Source organism: Chiloscyllium plagiosum, unplaced genomic scaffold (assembly GCF_037043375.1).
Source record: "Chiloscyllium plagiosum isolate Xiang-an unplaced genomic scaffold, Cpla_swu_hap1 HiC_scaffold_3, whole genome shotgun sequence".
Classification (NCBI taxonomy): Eukaryota; Metazoa; Chordata; class Chondrichthyes; order Orectolobiformes; family Hemiscylliidae; genus Chiloscyllium; species Chiloscyllium plagiosum.
Genome location: NW_028270141.1, coordinates 47,784,273 through 47,805,889, shown reverse-complemented (window position 1 = coordinate 47,805,889; position 21,617 = coordinate 47,784,273). Strand labels below are relative to the sequence as shown.

Genomic DNA, 21,617 nt, shown 5'->3' with positions numbered 1-21,617 from the left:
TTCACCTGGCCTCCCCACAGTACCACAAAAACCTCTCCTTTGAGTATTTTCCCAACTTCCTTTGAAATCTTATTGAATCTGCTTTACCGCTATCAGTCCAGTCCAGATCATAACAATTCACTCCATGAGTTTTTATGTAATTTGCTTAAAATTGTGTTCCCTGGTTACTGACCTTTTGTCACTAGCAACAGTATCTCCTTAATTACCAACAACAATAGTCATGATTTTGAACAACTTAAATCAAATGTCCTTACTTTCTTTCCTCCACAGAGAACAAACCCACCTTGCCCAATCTCTCCACATGAAATTTCTCACATCCATAGCACCATTCTGGTAAGCTTCCTAGACCACGACATGTGATGTGGTCCTTTCTCTTATCCCTGTGGTGCAAGTGATCCTGTTCTTGTTGGTAGCTGAACGGACACAAGTACTTATTCTGAAAAATACTCTTTTTGGAACTAGTTTAAAAGGATGCTGACAAGTGAGCACTGGAGGATTCAGGCACAGGATGCCTTTATCCATGATCCTACTGCTCCAAGCAAAGCTAGAAAGATATCAATATGCAGCTATGAAACAATCTATAGTCTTCACCTGCATAATTCAAAGCAAGGTTATGTGTAGAAAATATGCACTCTTCAGCACCCATGAAAGCTGTCACATGATTTGGAGATGCCAGTGTTGGACTGGGGTGGACAAAGTTAAAAAACAAACAACACCAATTTATAGTGCAACAGATTTATCAAGTAGCACTAACTTTCAGAGCGCTGCTCCTTCATCAGGTGGTTGTGGAATATAAGATCGTAGGACACAGAATTTATAGCAAAAGTTTACAATCTGATGTAACTGAAATTATATTTTGAAAAAAACCTGGATTGTTTATTAATTCTCTCATATTTTAGAATGGGCATGTTGGCTTCAGTTCTTTCATATGTAAGTTATAGAACTTTCTTAAAGTTCACTTGAGAATGTAACTTTAACAATAGGTGCCACATTGGGAAGAGTAGTCCATGACATTCATGACTTGTGTTTTGTTAATGGAGACAGTTGCTAAGTTACTTGCTGCAAAGTTCCTAGTGTCGGAACTACTGCACACACATGTACACTACAGACTAGTCCAGCTCAGTTAATAGCGGAGGATCCAATGATGATAATACCATCGATTGTCAGGGGGGTCATGGTTAGATTCTCTCTTGCTGGAAATGGTCATTGCCTGACAATTGTGCAGCATGAACATCACTTGCCACTCATCAGGTCTCCGCACATTTGGACATGGACTGTTTCAGTATGAGTTGCTGCAAATGGTGCTGAACATTCTCACCTTTCACCTTCCCTCTGGAATTCAGCTCTTTAGTCAGTGCTTGATCCAAGGCTAAAATGAAGTCAGGAGCTGAGTGGCTTTGGCATAACCCTAACTGGGCATCAGCGAGCCAGTTATTGCTAAACCAATGCTATTTGATAATACGGTTGACAATACTTCCACCACGTTACTGATGATCAAGAGTAGAGTGATGGGCAGTAATTGGCCAAGTTAGATTTTGCCTGCTTTTTTGTGTACCAGACATAGTTGGTAAATTTTCCACATTGCCGGATAGATAATGTTGTTGTAGCTGTACTGCAACAAACTTGGTAGAAGCAGAGTAAGTTCTGCAACACACATCTTCAGTACTATCATCTTTATGTTGTCAGGACTCGTAGTCTTGGCAGAATCCAGTGCCTTCAACAGTTTCCTGATACCACTTGATAAGCCTTGTATCTGTGATGCAGGAGACCTCTGGAAGAGGTCAAGATGGGTCATCCACTTGGCATTACCGGCTGAAGAAGTTTGTGAATCTTTTGCATTTATGTGTTGGGCACTTTCATCCTTGAGATTGGAGATATTTATGCAGCCTCCTCTTCCAGTGAGTTGTTTAATTGTCCACCACATTTTATGACTGCGCTGAATGGCTGCAAAGCATAATCTGATCTGTTGTTTGTGGAATCACTTAGCTCTGACCATCATTTGTTGATTATATTGTTGGACATGCAAGTCATCCAGTTTTGTAGTTTCACCAGGCTGACACCTCTAGGCATGCTTGATGCTGCCCAGGGGCAAACCCTCCTGCATTTACTTTTTGAGTACTGCTCTTCTTATGGCCCTCAACACCTCATGGCTTAAGTTGCCCAGACTTGGGCTGCTAGATTTGTTTGAAATCTATCCCATTTTGCCCAGTGGTAGTACCACACAACACGATGTCAAGTATTCTCAATGGAAAGAAAGAAATATGTCTGAAAAAGGACTGTACGGCAGTCACTCTTACTGATACTGATATGGACAAATAAATCTGCAGCTGACAGACTGGTGAGAATGAGGAGAAATATTTTTGCTTCTTATTGGTTCCCTCACCACCTGCCACATACCCAGTATGGCAGCAATGTCCTTTTGTAACCAGTCCTGTCAGGGGTGCTGCCAAGCCATTCTTGGTGATACACATTGAAATCCCCAGAGTACATGCTGTAACCTTGCCACTTCTCAGTGTTTCCTCCAAGCACTGTTCAACATGGAGGAGCACAGATCAATTAGCTGAGGGAACGTGGTATGTGGCAATCAGCAGTTTTCCTTGCTCATGTTTGATCAAATGCCATGAGACTAAGTAGGAGTCTGCCAGCACTGAAGCTCTCAGGAATATTCCCTCCTTATTGTACTGCCTCAGTTCTGCCTTGTGGGGAGGATTTGTCAGCAATTCCCTGGGACAGTGTGAGTAAGGTATGATTCCATGAGTTTGAGTATGTCAGAGTTTGCTTGACTGGTCTTTTCAGGATTGAAGGGGCTGAGTTTACCATGGTTTCCATTCCCTGCAAGTCTGGACCAGGTTTGGAAGATGATTTTGGAGAAATTTTGTTGAATTCCTACATTGCACCTTGTTGATGGTATGTACAACTGACACTGTGCATCAGTGGGTGAAGGAATTAAATGAAGGTAGTAGTGGGCTGAATTCAAGCAGGGTAACTTGCACTGGGTGGTGCCAAACCTCAAGTGTTGTTGGAGCTACACTCACCCAGATAAGTGGAGAGTATTCCATCATACTTCAGACTTGAGCTGTACAGATGATGGACAGGCTTGAGAGTCAGGTGGTGAGTTACTTGCCACACAATTACAAGTCTCAGTCCTGCTATAGTAATTACCCCACAACCAAGAAAGTCGATAGTGGGAATCTCAGTCATGATAACATTGTTGAATGTTAGGGGAAGATGGTAAGATTCTCCTTTGTTGGTCCTTGTATTGGTGTCGCCTGGCACTCATGCAGCACATTACTTTCCACTTATCAGCTGAAGCATGCTGTCTGAATCTTGCTGTAGACTGATTCAATTTTTTAAAAAATGATCCCAACTGGTGGTGGCATTGGACTGTCAGGTCCCAGCGTGAAACCTGGCTTAACAGACCATAAGATTTATTTTTCTGCTATAGTCTACCATGGTAATGAGTCACTTGGCATTTTCATGGTAGGCTGCCAAGGCGCATCAAAACAGCATACAAGTTTACACACAAAAGCCAGACAAGAAACATCCCATTAGGTCTTATTACAAAGAATGATAAACCCTGAAATTCAATACGGAGGGGTCACCCGATCTCTACTTTAAAGCTCCTTGTTCTGTTGGAAGCACTCTAATCTGCTTATTTTTAGCAAATATCTCCACTTTTTTTTAACAGAAGTGATTGTTTCTTCTTGAGACTTTAAATGAGGAGCTACCTCAGCTCATTATTTAACATGTGTTCCTTAAACTCAACTCTTGCATCTGCTTTGTGTTTCTGGACAACTCAGGACATATTCTTCAACCATGATTGCTCTGCTGATGTCACTAACAGACCGTTTTCTCACTGAATAAACACTTTATGCCACCTGACATTCTTGATTGGTGTCTGTAACACTGAACTCTTATCACTAGACAACATCAGGCTTTTTCTTCCTTATACCCATTTTTCTCAAATGCACTAAACTATTCGCCTCAAGGATTTAACAACTTCATCAAAACATGCATATGAACAAAACTAAGTTTCAGATATCAGTACCACTCTCTGAACTCAAAACTGAAACATCAATTAAATGTCTCCATTGTTAGTACACAATATAGAAATATAAATTAAACTTTAACCGATTTTTTCTTCCACTTGAGGAGCAAAGCTTCCAAATAATAAAAACATATGAGAAATCTTCATCCTAATCTGAGATGTGTTGGAACTGTCTGTCACTTTATGAAGAAGGGAAACTCATTGTTGAAGTAGGTCAAGTTCTTAGAATACATCTTTGTAAAACTCTGATTTACAAACAGTAACTCAGTGGTTAGCACTGCTGCTTCTCAGCACCAAGGACCTGGGTTTGATTCCAGCCTTTGTGGAGTTTGCACATTCTCCCACTGTCTGGGTGGGTTTCGTCAGAGTGCTCTGGTTTCCACCAACAGTCCAAACGATGTGCAGGGGAGGTGGATTCGCCATGCTAAATTGCCCATAGTGTCCAGGGATCTGCAAGCTGGGTGTATTAGCCATGGGAAATGCAGGATTACAGGGATAGGGTGGAGGGTCTTGGAAGGGTCAATGTAGACTCAATGGGCAAAATGGCTTGCTTCTACACTGTAGAGATTCCAGAGTCATAGAAATGTACAGGACGGAAACAGACCCTTTGGTCCAACTCGTCCATACCGACCAGCTATCCCAACCCAATCTAGTCTCATTTGCCAGCATTTGGCCCATATTCCCTCTAAACCCTTCCTATTTGTATACTCATCCAGATGCCTTTTAAATAATGCAATTGTACCAGCCTTCACCACTACTTCTGGCAGCTCATTCTCCCTAGTTACCCTTTTGTTCTTAATGTATTTGTAAAAACTCTTTGGATTCTCCTTAATCCTACTTGCCAAAGCTATCTCATGTCCCCTTTTTGCCCTCCTGATTTCCCTCTTAAATATACTCCTACTGCCATTATACTCCAAGGATTCACTCGATATCTCCTATCTATACCTTACATATGCTTCCTTCTTTTTCTTAACCAAACCCTCAATTTCTTTAGTCATCCAGCATTCCCTATACCTACCAGCCTTTCCTTTCACCCCTACAGGAATATACTGTCTCTGGACTCTCATTATCTCATTTCTGAAGGCTTCCCATTTTCCAGTCATCCCTTTACCTGTGAATATCTGCCCCCATCAGCTTTTGAAAGTTCTTGCCTAATATCACCAATTTAGAATTTCAACTTTTAGATCTGGTCTATCCTTTTCCATCACTACTTTAAAACTAATAGAATTATGGTCGCTGGCCCCAAAGTGCCCCCCCACTGACACCTCAGTCACCTGCCCTTCCTTATATCCCAAGAGTAGGTCAAGTTTTGCACTTTCTCCAGTAGCTATACCCCAATATTGATTCAGAAAATGTTCTTGTACATGCTTAACAAATTCCTCTCCATCTAAACCCTTAACACTATGGCAGTCCCAGTCTATGTTTGGAAAGTTAAAATCCCCTACCATAACTACCCTATTATTCTTACAGATAACTGAGATCTTCTTACAAATTTGTTTCTCAATTTCCTGCTGGCTATTAGGGGGTCTATAATACAATCCCAATAAGGTGATCATCCCTTTCTTATTTCTCAGTTCCACCCAAATAACTTCCCTGGATGTATTTCCGGGAATATTCTCCCTCAACACAGCTGTAAAACACCACTCCCCTCCTCTCTTGCCTCCCTTTCTATCTGTCCTGTAGCATTTGTATCCTGGAACATTAAGCTGCCTGTCCTGTCCATCCCTGAGCCATGTTTCTGTAATTGCTATGGTATTCCAGTCCCATGCCTTGAGTTCATCTGCCCTCCTTGTTAGGCCTCTTGCATTGAAATGAATGCAGTTTAATTTATCACTGACTCGAAAATTGTGTTGCTGGAGAAGCGCAGCAAGTCAGGCAGCATCCAAGGAGCAGGAGAATCGACGTTTCGGGCATAAGCCTGAAGAAGGGCTTATGCCCGAAACGTCGATTCTCCTGCTCCTTGGATACTGCCTGACCTGCTGCGCTTTTCCAGCAACACATTTTTCAGCTCTGATCTCCTGCATCTGCAGTCCTCACTTTCTCCTAGTTTAATTTATCAGTCCTACTTCATTCTTTGCTTTGTTCCTGCCTGCCCTGACTGTTTAACTCACTTCTCTTCTGAACTGTGCCAGTCTTAGATTGATCAATTTTCTCACTACCTCCCTGGGTCCCACTCCACCCCCTCCCCACGTTTAAATCCTCCAGAGTAGTTCTTGCAAATCTCCCTGACAGTATCTTAGTCCTCTTCCAATTCAGGTGCAATCCATCCTTCTTGTACACGTCACTTCTATCCCAGAAGAGATTCCAATGATCCAAAAATGTGAATCTTTCTCCCCTGCACCAGCTCCTCAGTCACGCATTCATCTGCTCTATCCTCCTATTCCGAGCCTCACTAGCTCGTAGCGGCGTAAGTAATCCAGATATTACTACTCACGAGGACCTTATTTATAAATTCCTGCCTAACTTCCTATATTCTCTCTTCAGAATCTCATCCTTTTCCCTTCAAGGATATTGTCTTTTTTAAGTTGGGTGGGGTAGGGTTGATGGAGAGCAGAAGATTTTAGATCACACAGGAACAGGCATCCACCATACAGCTCTTTAAGCTTGTTCATTCAATTATACCATAGCTAGTCCATCACTTACTGTGATTCTCTAAATATCTTTGTAAATATCTAAATATCTCTGTGCAACAGAAATCAATTCTACTTTCATGCTTGATGTGAAAATCAGAAAGTAATGAGAGACATAAAACCTATGGTACAGTGGCCAAAAAAACAATATGGAGTGGCTCTGCATAATCTCATATCAATGCCCCTTATCAAATTTTGTTAAATTATACCCAATATTATCTTAAAAACTATGTCACAAAGCAGTAAAGACGAGCAGAGTATTTTGATTTCAGATTATGAATCTACATCTCCTGCACTTGCTACATTTTGGATTATGTTAGGTTACAGTTTCGGATTCTCATCGGCCATAGAAATGACCAATACTGCTGTTTGTCAAAGATTAAGAAATAAGTATATCAGGAACATAGGAAATGAGCAGGGGATAATAGTTCCGAAGAGCTGATCAATAAAAGATAAGTTGAATGGCCCCCTTTTGATCTGTAGTATTTGAAGCTCGAGTTAGAAAATGCAACTGGCCTTGTTCTTGTAACCATGGAATCATTGAACATGCACACAGGTGTTTATGTTTGTGGGGAGGGGGAGGGGGAGGGGGACGGAGAGGGGGGAGGGGGGGAGGGGGGAGGGGGGACGGGGGGACGGGGGGATGGGGGGACGGGGGGGACGGGGGGGACGGGGGGGACGGGGGGATGGGGGGATGGGGGGATGGGGGGGATGGGGGGATGGGGGGATGGGGGGATGGGGGGATGGGGGGAGGGAGAGGGAGAGGGAGAGGGAGAGGGAGAGGGAGAGGGAGAAACCATTTCACAGGAACTCCAAATACTTCAGTAAATAGGGGCGGCATGGTGGCTCAGTGATTAGCACTGCTGCCTCACAGCGCCATGGTCCCAGGTTCGATTCAGCCTCAGGTGACTCTGCGTGGATTTCCTCCAGGTACTCCGGTTTCCTCCCACAGTCCAAAGATGTGCAGGTCAGGTGGTTTGGCCATGCTAAATGCCCATAGTGTTAGGTGCATTAGTCAGAGGGAAATGGGTGGGTTACTCCTCGGAGGGTCGGTGTGGACTGGTTGGGCCGAAGGGCCTGTTTCAACACTGTAGGGAATCTAATCTAATCTGAACAGTTGTGAAGAGAACAGAATAAACAAGGTCATCAATGTTTATAAAGCCGTTGCTGAATATCAAATGTCAAATATGATACAGCAAATCAGTAACAATGCCCAGTCAACAAAGGACATGTTTAGCACATCACACTATTAAACAAGATGGACGATTCTCACACACCTACTTGCTTTTAATGCACTAGTCACACTGCGCCAGAAGTTAATCAAAATACAGACAAGCCAGTTTGTTGCCATCAAAAGTCTCAGCAGGGAAATCTTTCTGAAGTACTGGTGAGAAAATTAATGCCATCACAATTATAAGGTGCCAATCTAGAGTATATAATCTCAGTAGCCTGTAGCCCACAATGCTGGAAAAGGAAACCATCTCTATTTGTTGCACTTTCAAAGTTACATCTGAGAAATGTGCATTTATTCAGAAGTTAGAAGTCAGTGGAGAAAGCATAATACATTTGTCAGTCGGTACAACTCCTTTGAAAACATAACACTGAACAAGTTGGAAGTCACAGTGAAATTACTCCATCTTCACTTAATCATTCTGCCACAATCCAAGTAGTCCCTTAGATCCACTGTGCAAAATGCTAAATTACAAAGTGCAGAGACAAGATATGGTTCTTCACAGAAACAAAATATTTTTTTAAAGAAACATGCATCGTAAAACTCAATTTACACATTTTAGAATTTACTGCCATCTCAGAGTTCTGCTGTTTCCTAGCAACAGGAACTAAGTCATGATGTTGATGGATTCTCCTTTGCAGCAATGTATCAATGAAGACATAGCGCTTGGTAAATTGCAAAAAAAAACTCAATATTGCAAGTTTGTGTATTTTCAAAAATGTAAATTGATTTGCAACAGCTCTTTTCAATCAAAGACAACTCTGACCATCATTGGCAAAATAACAAGAATATAAGCAAGGCGATCGCTCTCTTTTGTAAGTACTCCTTACTTTGGGGAACAGCATTCACAAGTCCAAATGGATCTTTTGCACCTCAGGATGCAGCCCTCCTCCTTTCTCCCCTCCACCACCACTGCCATTGTTACCAATATTTTTAAACTGCATAATGACTCAAATAATAGTAATCTCAAAGAATAACTTTAGGCAAATAATTTTCCTTCAAAACTTTCAGACATTGGGAAATCCATCAATTTCTCCCATTGAGGTTAACAAACTCCCAAGGATGCCAACTGTTGTAGCTTTGAATTTGCATCACTTCAGCAGCATTCCTTTGGAACAGAAGCAAAACAGCTTTTTTGTAGGCTCATGAAAAAGAATTAGGAAATCTACCTCACTGCACCACAGCAATACAATTAGTCATTTCTAATTCCACACCTCAACAGTCAGTAAGAACTCCAAGAAGTCATTATATTCCAAAACTGGATATAATTGCATAGGTAGAATTCTACAGTACAAAAGGAACCATTCGACCCATCACGTATGTTCCCAAAACAGCTACCCATTCTTCAGCTCTACCTTTCTAAATTCATCACTTTCAATTGTACACACCAATCTCTTTTGAAGCCTTCTATGGAATCAGCATCCACTGCTCTCCCAGACAGCGCATTCCAAATACTAACAACTCTGAGTAAAGAGGTTTCTCCTCGTTTCGCTCTTAGCTCTCTTTGCTGACAACCTTAAATTCCGATCTCTCGTTACTGACAAACCAATGACGAGAAAGTGAGTGTCCTTCTTTAACTTGTCAAAATTGTTCATAATTTGGAACACCTCAATAAGGTCACCTCTTAATCTTCTCTGTCCTGAGGAGAATAAGCTCAATTTCTCTAATCTTCCTTTTAACTAAAATCCCTCATTCCTGGTATCATTTTAGTAAATAAATCATCTTTGCATTCTCTCTCGGGCTTTAACATCCTTCCTTAAATAAGGTGCCCAAAACTGAACACAATACTCCAAATGTGGTCTGACAAATGATTTATAGAGGTATTCTAGCTACCTAACAAAGGAGCAGCACTCTGAAAGCTTGAACTTTCAAATAAACCTGTTTGGACTACAACCTATTGTCATGCGATTCTCAACTTTATCAACCCCAGTCCAACACCAGCATCCCAACATTGTAGGGATGTAGCATCACTTGCTTGCTTTTATGTTCTCCGCCTCTATTAGAAACCCAAGGATCCTTGAAGCCTTTGAACAACTTGCCCAGTCAGCTTCAAAGATTATACACTTGAACCAAGAGGTTCCTCTGTCCCTGTACACTTCTCAAAGTTGTATAATTGAGCCTGCATTGTCTCTCCATGCTTCTTCTGCCAAAATAGATCTTCATATTTCTCAGCAATGAAATTCATCAGCCACATCTGTCCATTTGGCCAAGTTGTCAGTATATCTTATGGTCAAAGGTGTTTTCCTTTGCAAATGTTTCCCCAAAGGACAGGTGATACAGATTGGTCAAAATTAGTCCAGTGTTCTATGGCAATGAGGCCATACCTATCATATGCAAAAACAGAGACAGGTAGAACCGTGGCACGTAGTGATACTTGGTGTTTGTACATGAAGAGTTTGCACACAGCTTGATGCAACCACAAACAAAGGTAGGCACCAGAACTAAACAATCTCAATATGTTCCATGAGGAACTGCTGATGCCCAATATATATCCTGCTATTTGATTTGTACAAATGATCAGTTTGACCAGTTAAAGTTATACATTTTTACATAATTCCTTGAAAACACCATCTCTTTTGGTGGTTTACTCCAAGATGATCCGTCCTGCAAGTTAGGAAATGCCATTTTGGCAGAAACATACTGCCATCACACCCTACTGTTCAGGAAGCTGGTCTCTCTTTGGCGGCTGACCCTTGACACCTGATGGACGAGGTAATTTTCAATATTTCTCACCAAAACGTATTTACAGAGTGCACTAGAATCTGATTTTGATATACTCAGCCTCAGGACATCCCACAGTGCTTAAAAGAAAAACACTTGAAATAAACATTATTAAAGTAAAAACCCAGCAGTGATTTTGACATGAGATCAGCCATGACCTCAGTGAATGGCGGAACAGGCTCAAGAGGCCAATGACCGACCTTTGTTCCATTCTGTGTTCATATGTAACCCCAGCTTCTCCAGGGCCTCGAGATCTAGTGGGCAGCACAGTGGTTAAGCACTGCTGCCTCACAGCGCCTGAGACCCAGGTTCAATTCCCACCTCAGACTGTGTGGAGTTTGCACATTCTCCCCGTGTCTGTGTGGGTTTCCTCCGGGTGCTCCGGTTTCCTTCCACAATCCAAAGATGTGCAGGTCAGGTGAATTGGCCATGCTAAATTGCCCGTAGTGTTAGGTAATGGGTAAATGTAGGGGTATGGGTGGGTTGCGCTTCGGCGGGTCGGTGTGGACTTGTTGGGCTGAAGGGCCTGTTTCCACACTGTAATCTAATCTAATCTAATCTCTCTGACCCAGCATAATCTTAGAAGTGCATCAGCCTGTTTTGCCTCTCTCTATCCCTTTTTAAAATCTGTACCATCACACATTGTGAAATTCCACTTATGTACCATTTTGCTAGCCTATGCCCTGGTGCAACTCAATGCTACAAGATCCATCAAATCCTTCATTGCTCAAACTTTTGAGTATAAGAGCTGGGACATCATGTTGAGACATTGGTGAGACCTCTTCTGGAGTACAGCGTGCAGTTCTGGTTGCCCTGTTATAAGAAGGATATTAAATTGCATAGGGTTCAGAAAAGATTTACCTGGATATTGTCAGGAATGGAGGATTTGAGCTCTAAAAATTGACGGGGACTTTTTCCACAGGACTGTAAGAAGTGTTTATAAAGGTTTATACAATTATGAGGGGCACAGATAAGGTGACTAGGAAAGGTCTTTTCCCTAGGGTGGGCGAGTTCAAAACTTGAGGGCATACTTTTAAGGTGAGCGGAGAAAGTTTTAAAAAGGACATGAGGGGCAACTTTGTTTAGACAAAGAATGGTTCATGTGAGAAATGAGCTGCCAGAGGAAGTGGTGGATGCAGGTACAGTTACAACATTTAAAAGACATTTGAATAAGTACATGAATAGTAAAGGTTTGGAGGAATATGAGCAAAATGCAGGCAAGTGGGGCTAGTTTAGTTTGAAAACATGGTTGGTGTGGACTAGTTCGACCAAAGGATCTATTTCCATGCTGTATGATTCTATAATTTACATGCTTGCTCTCTTGGGTTGTGTGCCTTCTAGATGTGGGGACTGAGTTGTATCTTTCTCACCAGGTCAACAGTTTTGTCTTTGCCAGGAATCCAAGAACATCACTGAAGAAAGGACCCACTTTTTCCAGGAGTAATGAGAAAAAAGGCATGAAACCAACACAAATTAAGAGAGTCCATGGCAACAATTCAACTTGCTCTCATCTAATAAATATACTGATTAAGCTATTCATTCACAGACTTCAACTGGTAAACAAGGATTCTTAACAGGATACCGACAAGGGTAGCACAGCTTGGGTTGCAAACTGACGTCTTACCCCCATGGAACACTGTCAGAATGTCAATGACATCACTGTGATCCAGAGATGGCTATTACAGAAGGATTCATACGAAACTATTTTGCAGCAAGAAAAATATCTGTTGATTCAGCAAAGTCAATTTACAGAATCTATTAAAAACACTGAATTTCAGCAAACAGAATTCATACATAGCTGCTTTTTCGGGACATGTTGCTATAGTTGCAGGGTGATTTTTCAGTAGAACAGTCACTGGAGGATAGTGACATGCTCATAAATCAAATCTCAGTTATGTACATCAACCAACCATCTCCATTCTAGTAGGGAATAGAGGTGTCATGCAAGGAGCCCTCGGTTATAGTCTGCTGCAACTCCTTTAGCAAATTCTGTTTCACATGTCACATTTCCGACTGATTTGTCAACAGAAGTGCTTGAGCAAAACTGATCAGCAATCTCAGCCATTCGCTGGTAGATAAATTTTATAGTGATCAGTTCAATAAACTGTCATTCTATTTCACAGATAGCTTAATGTCCAATTATTTTTAAATCAATGTCTTCCAATAGGCCTTTTCCACGAGACAAGATTTAGTATATCCAGTTGGAATTTCACATAAGGAATTCGGTGAAATGGGCACTGACAAGGATTTCTTTTGGGAATTTGGTAGAATACTGAAATGGACAGATGAAAAAGACTGACTCCACATCCTTTGCTTATGAGGGTACAACAAAGGCGCCAGGGAAATAACGTTCACAGTTAGATAAACTGAACACTGCTATCTGCAGCTTTATATTTTATGTTTAACACAGCAAAATGTTCCAAGAACATAAGTCAATTTGCAGAATGAGTTAACTCCAAACCCATCTGATTTATGCATGGTAAACTGGTAAAAAGGGATTGTCTTTAAACAAGCCCAACATCACTCTTCTTACTATCAGAGCAAAAACCTAATACATTTCTAAATTACAATCAGAATAATGACTTAACTCTTGTAATGATTCACAAGGCAAAGGGTGGTTTGTGATAGGTGGTATAATCAGTCACAATTCCCATTCAATTCTCTGCGTAAACTACAGCAGTTAAGTGCAACCTAGATTCCAAGGTGTCTCTATTAGAAAGAAGATTGTTAAACAGTAATTCTTTTGACAGTTTCCAAACGTACAACTGACAGAAATGTAAGGTCTTCTAAAGGTTGCCAGTGTAACAAGTAATCTCAATATTGCAGATGACAGAAATAAAAATAGAAAGTGCTTGAGAAACTCTGCAGGCCTAACTGCATCGGTGGTCTCAATCAAATCAGCCTTGAGACCTCAAGTCCATTTCTCTCTCCAGACCTGCTCAGTTTCTCCATCACTTTGCTTTTATTTCTGAACTCGAGCATCCATGGTATTGTATGTTTTATGGAAGATCAAGTATTGGAAATGCAGAAAACCAATAACATAAAATGAAATATTATCAGCAGAAATAGCTAAATTAATAACAGAGCAATCAACGAGAACTCTTCCAAAAGCATGTGCAAAGAATTAACGCTGCATTTTGTAACTGTGAAATATTTGGGTTTCACCAACTATGCCTCTCACTGAGGATCAATGGTTGGGAGACATTTACACCAGCTGTCAAGAGAAATGTGAACAGGAAGCATGCTACAGGCACATATTTGGCTTGCCCAACCACTCAGACTGTATGAGGGAAGACAGTTTTTATCAACTTGAACAAATTCTTGTTTCCCTCTCCACAGATGCAGCCTGACCAGCTCTACATTCCGAACTTTTTGCTTTCAGGTCTCCTTTCTCCACAGTGTTTTGTTCATCTGTAGGCAGTGGTAATGTCAATTTTTCTAACACAGTCTGCTACGAGTTGGGTTTAACTGCAGTGCAGTACCAAGGACATTTTGAAATGTCCTCAGGAAGTTCGGTGGATTTTCTGAACAAATCTAAACTGCAGTTTTCTTTTCTCAATATCTGAAGAAACCATGCTTTTCCTTGTAAACATGAAACGTCAACCAGGTGCAAAAAAGGACAAAATTGCAGATACTAGCAGCAATGGAGCGGTCAGTTATGGTATAATCCTAGTATAGCAGCCCGTAGCCATCTGAATGCGACAGCAACACTCAGCCAGTCTGTCTCCTAAGCAATGACAACTATTTTGTCACAGTAAACCAGTATTCTATGAAGATGGAGGCATTTAAGGAACAGACAGTAACATAGGTTGCTACAAAAGACTATTCCAAAGTATTGGTTACAAACCATTCTGCCTTTCAAAATGAGCAAGATCTCGAGCAAGGGCTTCAATTGGTCACCAAATCATTTCAGTAGTAATGGTGGTGGGCAAGAGGCCTCCACATTCAGCATGGTTACTATTAGTTCCACTTTTAAATTACATAGGTTCTATGTAGTTTGGCCTCAGGGAATTCCTAAAGCAGTTGAGTACGTGTGTTGTAGGGGCTCACGGAAGTTCCAGGAAGTGTAAAAGCCTTAAAAGAAGCCTGCACAGAATTAACAGTTTGGTAACTGAATTATATGAGCCCTGTGAGATTGGGGATTTATGGAAGTACTAGAACAGTTGAAAAGCTCTGCAGAATGATGGATGCAGTAAGACCAAGGAAGGGCTTGAAGGAAGCTGGTCCACATTTAGTATTGCAGAAAAGCAGAGTGGGGAACAGCCGTAAGGCAGTATTCACTGTGCAACAGAGCTAGGTTCAAGGTCAGGAAACAAATCCAGGAAGAACAATCCTGAAGTATACTGTTTGGGAAAAGCTGGTGTTGCACTTGCAAGGGTTGGAATGCAGTTAAGAATCCAGGGAAATGTAGCTCCATGAAAGGAAGGTGAACGACCAGAATGTGAGCAGTCTTTGAGGTAGTCCACATGGATCAGCTGCTGAGGGAGTTTCAAAGCTAGGTTGGCCAAGTGAAACATCACAATTCCTTATGAAGTTTCAAGAAGATTTTGTGACTTATTGTGTTATTAAAATCGAGGATGTTTGCCAAGAAATCCATTGGATCGGTTTGCATTTACTATTTGATATCTTCTGTAGGCTGTTCAAACATTGCTTGTCTGTTACTTGCTTCAGGTTAAGTCTGGCATGTTATAATATAAGTGATGTCGAATCATAAATTTTTAATATATAGGATGAGGCCACTCAGCCCATTGTCTTTGGTCCAGCTCCCAAAAGAACTATCCAGCTCATCCCATTCTCCAGCTCTACCTCCATAATTCTCTAAATTCATCACTTCCAAATAGATAGGCAGTTCTTTTTTGAAACCTCCTGTGGAATCCACCTCCACCATTCTCCCAGGCAGTGCATTCTAAATCCAAATAACACTGAGTAAAGACATTTGTCGTCATCTCACTCCAAGCTCTCTTGCTGACAATCTTGAAATCAAGACCCCTTTTACGACAATCTAATTAGTAGAAAGCGAATATCCTTCTTTACTTTGTCAAAATTATTCTTAATTTTGAATATCCCAATAAGGTAATCGCTTAATCTTCCCTCGGCGAAGGAGAATAAGTCCAATTTCTCTAATCCTTCCTTGAAACTAAAGTCTCTCATTCCTTAGTAAATTTTAGTAAATGTCCTTTTGCACTTTCTCCAGGGCTTTAACATTCTTCCTTCAATAAGGTCTCCTGAACGGAACACAATGCTCCTAATGAGTTTTACAGATGTAGCATAACTTCCTCACTTTTCTACTCTATGCCTCGATTTATAAACCAAGGATCCGATTAGCCTTCTGAGCAACTGCTTCAACTTACCTGGCCACTTTTACAGAACTATGCTTGTGAACCCCAAGGTCTTTCTGCTCTTGTACTCCTCTCAAAGCTATATAACTGAGCCTGTATTGTCTCTCCATGTTTCTTCTACCAAACCGCATTACCTCACATTTCTCTGCATTGAAACTCATCTGCCAGATGTCTGCCCATTTGGCCAGTTCATCAATGTCCCTCTGAAGTCATTCAGCATTATCCTCACAAGTCACTATTTTCCCTAGCTTAGTATCATCTGAAAATTTAGAGATTTTGCCCTCAACTCCCATATCCAAATCATTTATATAAATCAGAAAAAACAAAGGGTTCCAACACCAATCTCTATGGAGCACCACTTTCAACTCGCCTCCAATGAAATACCCATTCATGCTGGCCCTCTGTTTCCGATCTTTTACTAAACTTCTAATCCAAGCTGCACAGGACTGATTAATCCAAAACATTTATAATTTGCTAACCAACCTGCCATGTAGCCCTGTATCAAATCAAAAATATAACAGCCACAGCATTACCGTCATCCATTGTGTGCATCACCTCATCAAAGAATTTAATCAAATTTGTCAGACATGACCTGACCTGACCAGACAAAGCGATGTTGACTGTCTAGCATTAACTTATTTTTCTCTAAGTGCATATTTATCTTCTGTATTATGGCCTCTATCAGTTTTCCCATTGCTGTTGTCAAGCTAAGTCTGTAGTTTTCTGGGTTATCTTTTCCCTTTCTTAAATAATGGTGTCACATTCGTAATCCCCCAGTCCCTCGGGTTTAATCCTGTATGTGTTATCCGATCTACCATTATATCTATCATTGCCTAGTCTTTATATCAGGAGCCTTTGCAGATTTGACTAAGTTTTATTTGTAACAAAACATTCTTTATTTTGATCATGAAAGAAACCTGGTTGAATTGTTTCTAATACTAGATATTAATCTTGAGGCTAAAAGGATGAAGTGACATGGAAGGAACGGGGTAAGGATACTGAGCTCAATGATCAGCCATGATCGCATTGAATGATGAAGCAGGCTCAAAGAAACTATTGAATGGCCTATTCCTGCTCCTATTTACAACGTAGCTACATAAACCAGGTAGATTTTAAAAACTGTATAATTGGCTACATCACAATTCTGGTTAAATTTAATATTTCTTATGACTAGTTGAGGAGTATGACTGGAAAGAAATTAGGGTACTCCATCAAACTCAGTTGTAACATCACATGTAACATGAACAACATAAAGTAATTAATTCAGGAGTAACCAAAGACTTGATGGGCAGCTTTATACAGAACAGCAACCAAAGCAGTGTCATTTCTCTCTTTATTTATTTCAAAAGACAAACAAAGGAGGAAGTCCCATTGAACCAACATAAGAAACAAGCTCTCATTTAAAATCAAAGATACTTACTGCCAAAGACTTGGAAAGCCGCTGTCGGAATTCATTCAGAACTATAATTACTATCTCTGGATGAGGTATATATGCAAAGCCATTTTTAACAAACACCTTCCGAACTCGGACCAGCTCAAGAGCATCAGTAAAAGGGACCTGGTGGAGTCAAAGAGAAAAATGTTGAAAATCTGCAAAAATTATGTACAAAATCAATCTTCACTAAATTTGAAAATTAGACTAACATAAATTTGAGTAAACTACATAATTCTCAGAGCTCTACATCACAACTAACGGGCTCCTTGAAACAACAGCATTTATTCCAAATCTTAACAGTTCATCTTAAGCAACCTTGACTAAACACAGAAAATCAGACCTTTTGCTAATTTAAAAGTGGATGTTAAAATCAGCAGCAATGTATTACAATAATTGTTAAAATATAAAGATTAATGATTCTTTAATTAATTGACCAAGTACTGGCCTTGATGCTGGGAAAGAATGCAAGAGCACGAAAGGAACAGTAATTGTCTCCTTCTAAGAAACAAGGACTGCGAATTGATTAAGTTTGGCTTTCAAATTACTTCAATTCAAGTAAATTGAAAATTACCACCTCGTTAATTTTTAATGGCAAATATAGTACTCACTTCTCCTTGCAATGACTGAGCTCCTGCAGCAGCAGAGGTCTCATGGTATCAGTTAAACTAAGCCAGAGGGTGCAATAACTGGAGCATTATACCTCACAATGCATGTAGCATTTTGATAGCCTTTACTTAATGGGCATAAAGGGTCTCCATTAGGGAAAGCTGTCTGCCACTAAAATGGAGAAATGTATAAACATGCTTTATGTTACAAGCTGCATTCCTTTGAGGAAAACGCTTTGAACCAGTTTATCCTACAGTCAATTAGAGGCCAATTCTTGTAACAGAGATGTGCAAGTTTTCTATTCCAATCTGTTTCTGCTTTATCAATAATAGTACAAAAGCCAAATGGCAAGCATAGTACATAGGATCATCTGTAAGTCATTCAATGCTACAAGTCTGTTCAATACATTTGGTTCAATATGTCTCTATTTATCTGCCTTTGATATTCAGAATGAACAACAGTCAATCTCTCCTAATAATTTCAATTGACCCACCAGTCATAGCACTTTGAAACGAAAATCCACATTGCACGAGCCACCATTCAGAAAAGTGCTTCCCAAATTCACCAACAGCCTAAATCTAACGTGAGGGTTGTGGTACTCCTTTTAGGCTCCTAACACAACCCTGTTCCCCACCAAATCAGTCCCTATCATTATGCTCCAACAATTACTTTTATCATGTGTGTCAATTCCTGAACCTTTGAGTAAAGGAAATACCATGTTTCTACAACATGCCTTCTGTATTTAGGCAGTTAATCCCTGGGTATTTCTGGTATTAGGGTATTGCTTGGTAATTCTGTGCTGTACCACTTGCAAGGACACCATATACTTCCTCTCCAAACGATGGAGCACGGTGGCTCAGCGATTAGCATTGCTGCCTCACAGCACCAGGGACCCAGGTTCAATTCCAGCCTCGGGTGATCGTCAGCTTGGAAATTGCATGTTCTCCCGGAGTCTGCATGAGTTCCCTCCGGGTGCTATGGTTTCCTTCCATAGTCAAAAGATGTTCAGGTTAAGTGGATTATCCGTGCTAAATTGCCCATAGTGTCTAGGGTGGATTAGCCATGGGAAATACAGGGTATGGGGGTGAATCTTGGTGGGATGCTCTTTGGAGAGCAAGTATGGATTTGTTGGGCTGAATGTCCTGTTCAAATATTGTAGGGATTCTTTAAAATGTAATATTGTGCTTTTGCACTCAGTAACAAGTCCATGCAAGATTGAATGATGAGGTGTGACCAAAGATACATAAAATTATTTATGTTAAAATAATTGTTTTTGTAAATATATTTATTAGCAAATTTTTTTAAACTTTACAAACATATAAAATTATTGAAAAATACAATCAATAACAAATATCAGTACAATAAAGAGAAAAAAAACTCAAACTACAACTACTGTCTACTAACAACTAACCTACCCTATAATACAAAACAAACTCTTATCACTGTGCAAAGCAACACCAATAAATAGGTAAATAACTAATAGATCAAAAATCAGAAAAGCAAAAGAAAACACAAAAACACACACAATACAAAACATCTATGCTTGGCACAAAGTTCACAAACAGAGGAACGGGAGCATTGTATATATACCCATATTAACTCAGGAGTCCCCCCTCCAAGGCCCAAGGCTTGAAAAACCTAACCATCCCGGTTAAACAAATGCCCTAGTTAAGATAGCTTACAAATTTATTTCCAAATAACTCAAGTAGGGCTGCCATGTCTTATAAAAATGGTCGATTGTGTGGTGCACCATGTTTGTAAAACAAAAATCCATAATTAATTTCCGCCATCCCAGCAACCCCAGCAGCTTCTCAGATACCCAGTTCATCAGAATATTCTTCCATGCACAGTATGCAAGAATATTAAATAGTTTCTTCCCATACCCGTCTAAAGATGGTACATTTGGTAGACCTAAGGAGGAGAGATATGCAGTCTACTTTAACTTCAGTCCTCAATATCCTCCCTATCTCTCCCGCCACGGCGCTCCAATAAATACGAAGCCTGTGGCATGTCCAGAAGCAAAGGGTAAGAGTACCTACACTTAATTTACATTTGGGCCACATTGGAGATGCCCCTTTTTTAAACTTCGCCAGATGGTCCAGTGCCAGATGAACCCTGTGCAGAACTTTTAACTGCGTAGCACATGTCCTATTACAGACTGAGATCTTTCAAGCATTCTCCCATATATCAGAAGAGATCTCCACTCCTAGCTCTTGCTCCCAGACCTCATAACCAGTTAAGATCCTGCCAAGCCCCGCAGCCCAGCAGGCGATAGAGAGCACAAACCAAAAGGGTGCTTGTGGAACATAGCAACAACCTCTCTGTATCAGGCTTATAGGGCTTAGTAAGAAGCGTAGTCTTCTTCTGGATGAAATCCCTAACATGAAAAAAACAGAACAGGTCTCTGCTGGGCAACCTGTATTTGCGTTTCAGTTGCTCAAAAGACATCATAACCTCCCCCTCAAACCAGTCTCCCAAACTGGAAACGCCTCTCGCTGCCCATAGTTTGAACCCTGAGTCCATCAGCCCTGGTCGGAACCCGGGCATACAAACTATAGGCGTAAGTGGCGAAGTCTTGGATAAGCAACCCTCACTCTAATGCATTGCCCTCCATGTCTTGACCGTACTAATAAGTGTTCTCGTCCTATCCAGGAACAACAGGTTAAAAGAGGGCACTCTGCCTGGGAAGCCTCAATATCCAGCCATATTGAGTTACCTACCCAATTGCAGACAAAGGACTCAACTGATATCTCCTGATGTCTGGGAAATCAACTCCTCCCCCTCCTTGAAGCAACTGCAATTTCATAAGTTTGATAAGGGGCCACCCACAATGCCAGACAAAGGAGCCAAACCATCCCATAAGTTTCCATACATTGACCTGGGAAACATTATAGGGAGCATACGCATGGGATAAAGCAAATGAGGAAGAACATTCATCTTAATGAGAGATATTCGGCCCAACCATGAAATTGAAGAACGTCCCATCTCTGGAGATCCCGCCTAATATTGTCGATCAAGTGAGCAAAGTTAGTCCGAAATAACCAATCAGGCTTGGGGGTATAAAAATGCTTCGGTATCGGAACCCCACCCGTGACCACTTAAAAGGGAACTTAGGGCCAACTTCTGGCACATCCTTAAGGTTCCCCAAAGGCATAGCCTCCGATTTTGCAAAGTTGAGCTTATATCCTAAAATAGCCCCAAATGAATTGATACATTGTATCAAATGGGGTACAGAGGTCATCGGGTTTGAGAAAAACAGAAGAACATCATCCGCATACAGCGTAATCTTGTGTGCCCTCAATCCCACATCCGGAGCAGTTATGTAGACGTTCTGACGAATGGCCTCTGCCAATGGTCCTATCACCAACATAAACAACAAGGGTGAAAGGGGGCAGCCTTGATGACTATCCCTACCAATCCTAAAATTCCCAGACTTCACCCCATTGGTGATGATCGCGGCCAGAGTCATAGAGATGTACAGCATGGAAACAGACCCTTTGGTCGAACCCGTCCATGCCGACCAAATATCCCAACCCAATCTGGTCACCCCTCAGCCTCCGATGCTCAATGGAAAACAGCCCCTTCTATTCCTGATGAAGGGCTTTTG

General features: G+C 41.0%; 1 protein-coding gene across 1 annotated transcript in view; it reads right to left on the bottom strand.

The window, feature by feature from the left end:
- Positions 1-21,617, bottom strand: part of prim2 (DNA primase subunit 2) — a 212,204-nt gene that overhangs the window by 131,054 nt on the left and 59,533 nt on the right. Inside the window, exon 6 of the mRNA XM_087975924.1 lies at positions 17,390-17,527. Within this exon, the coding sequence (XP_087832050.1) occupies positions 17,390-17,527 (138 nt within the window). The remainder of the gene's footprint in view (positions 1-17,389; positions 17,528-21,617) is intronic.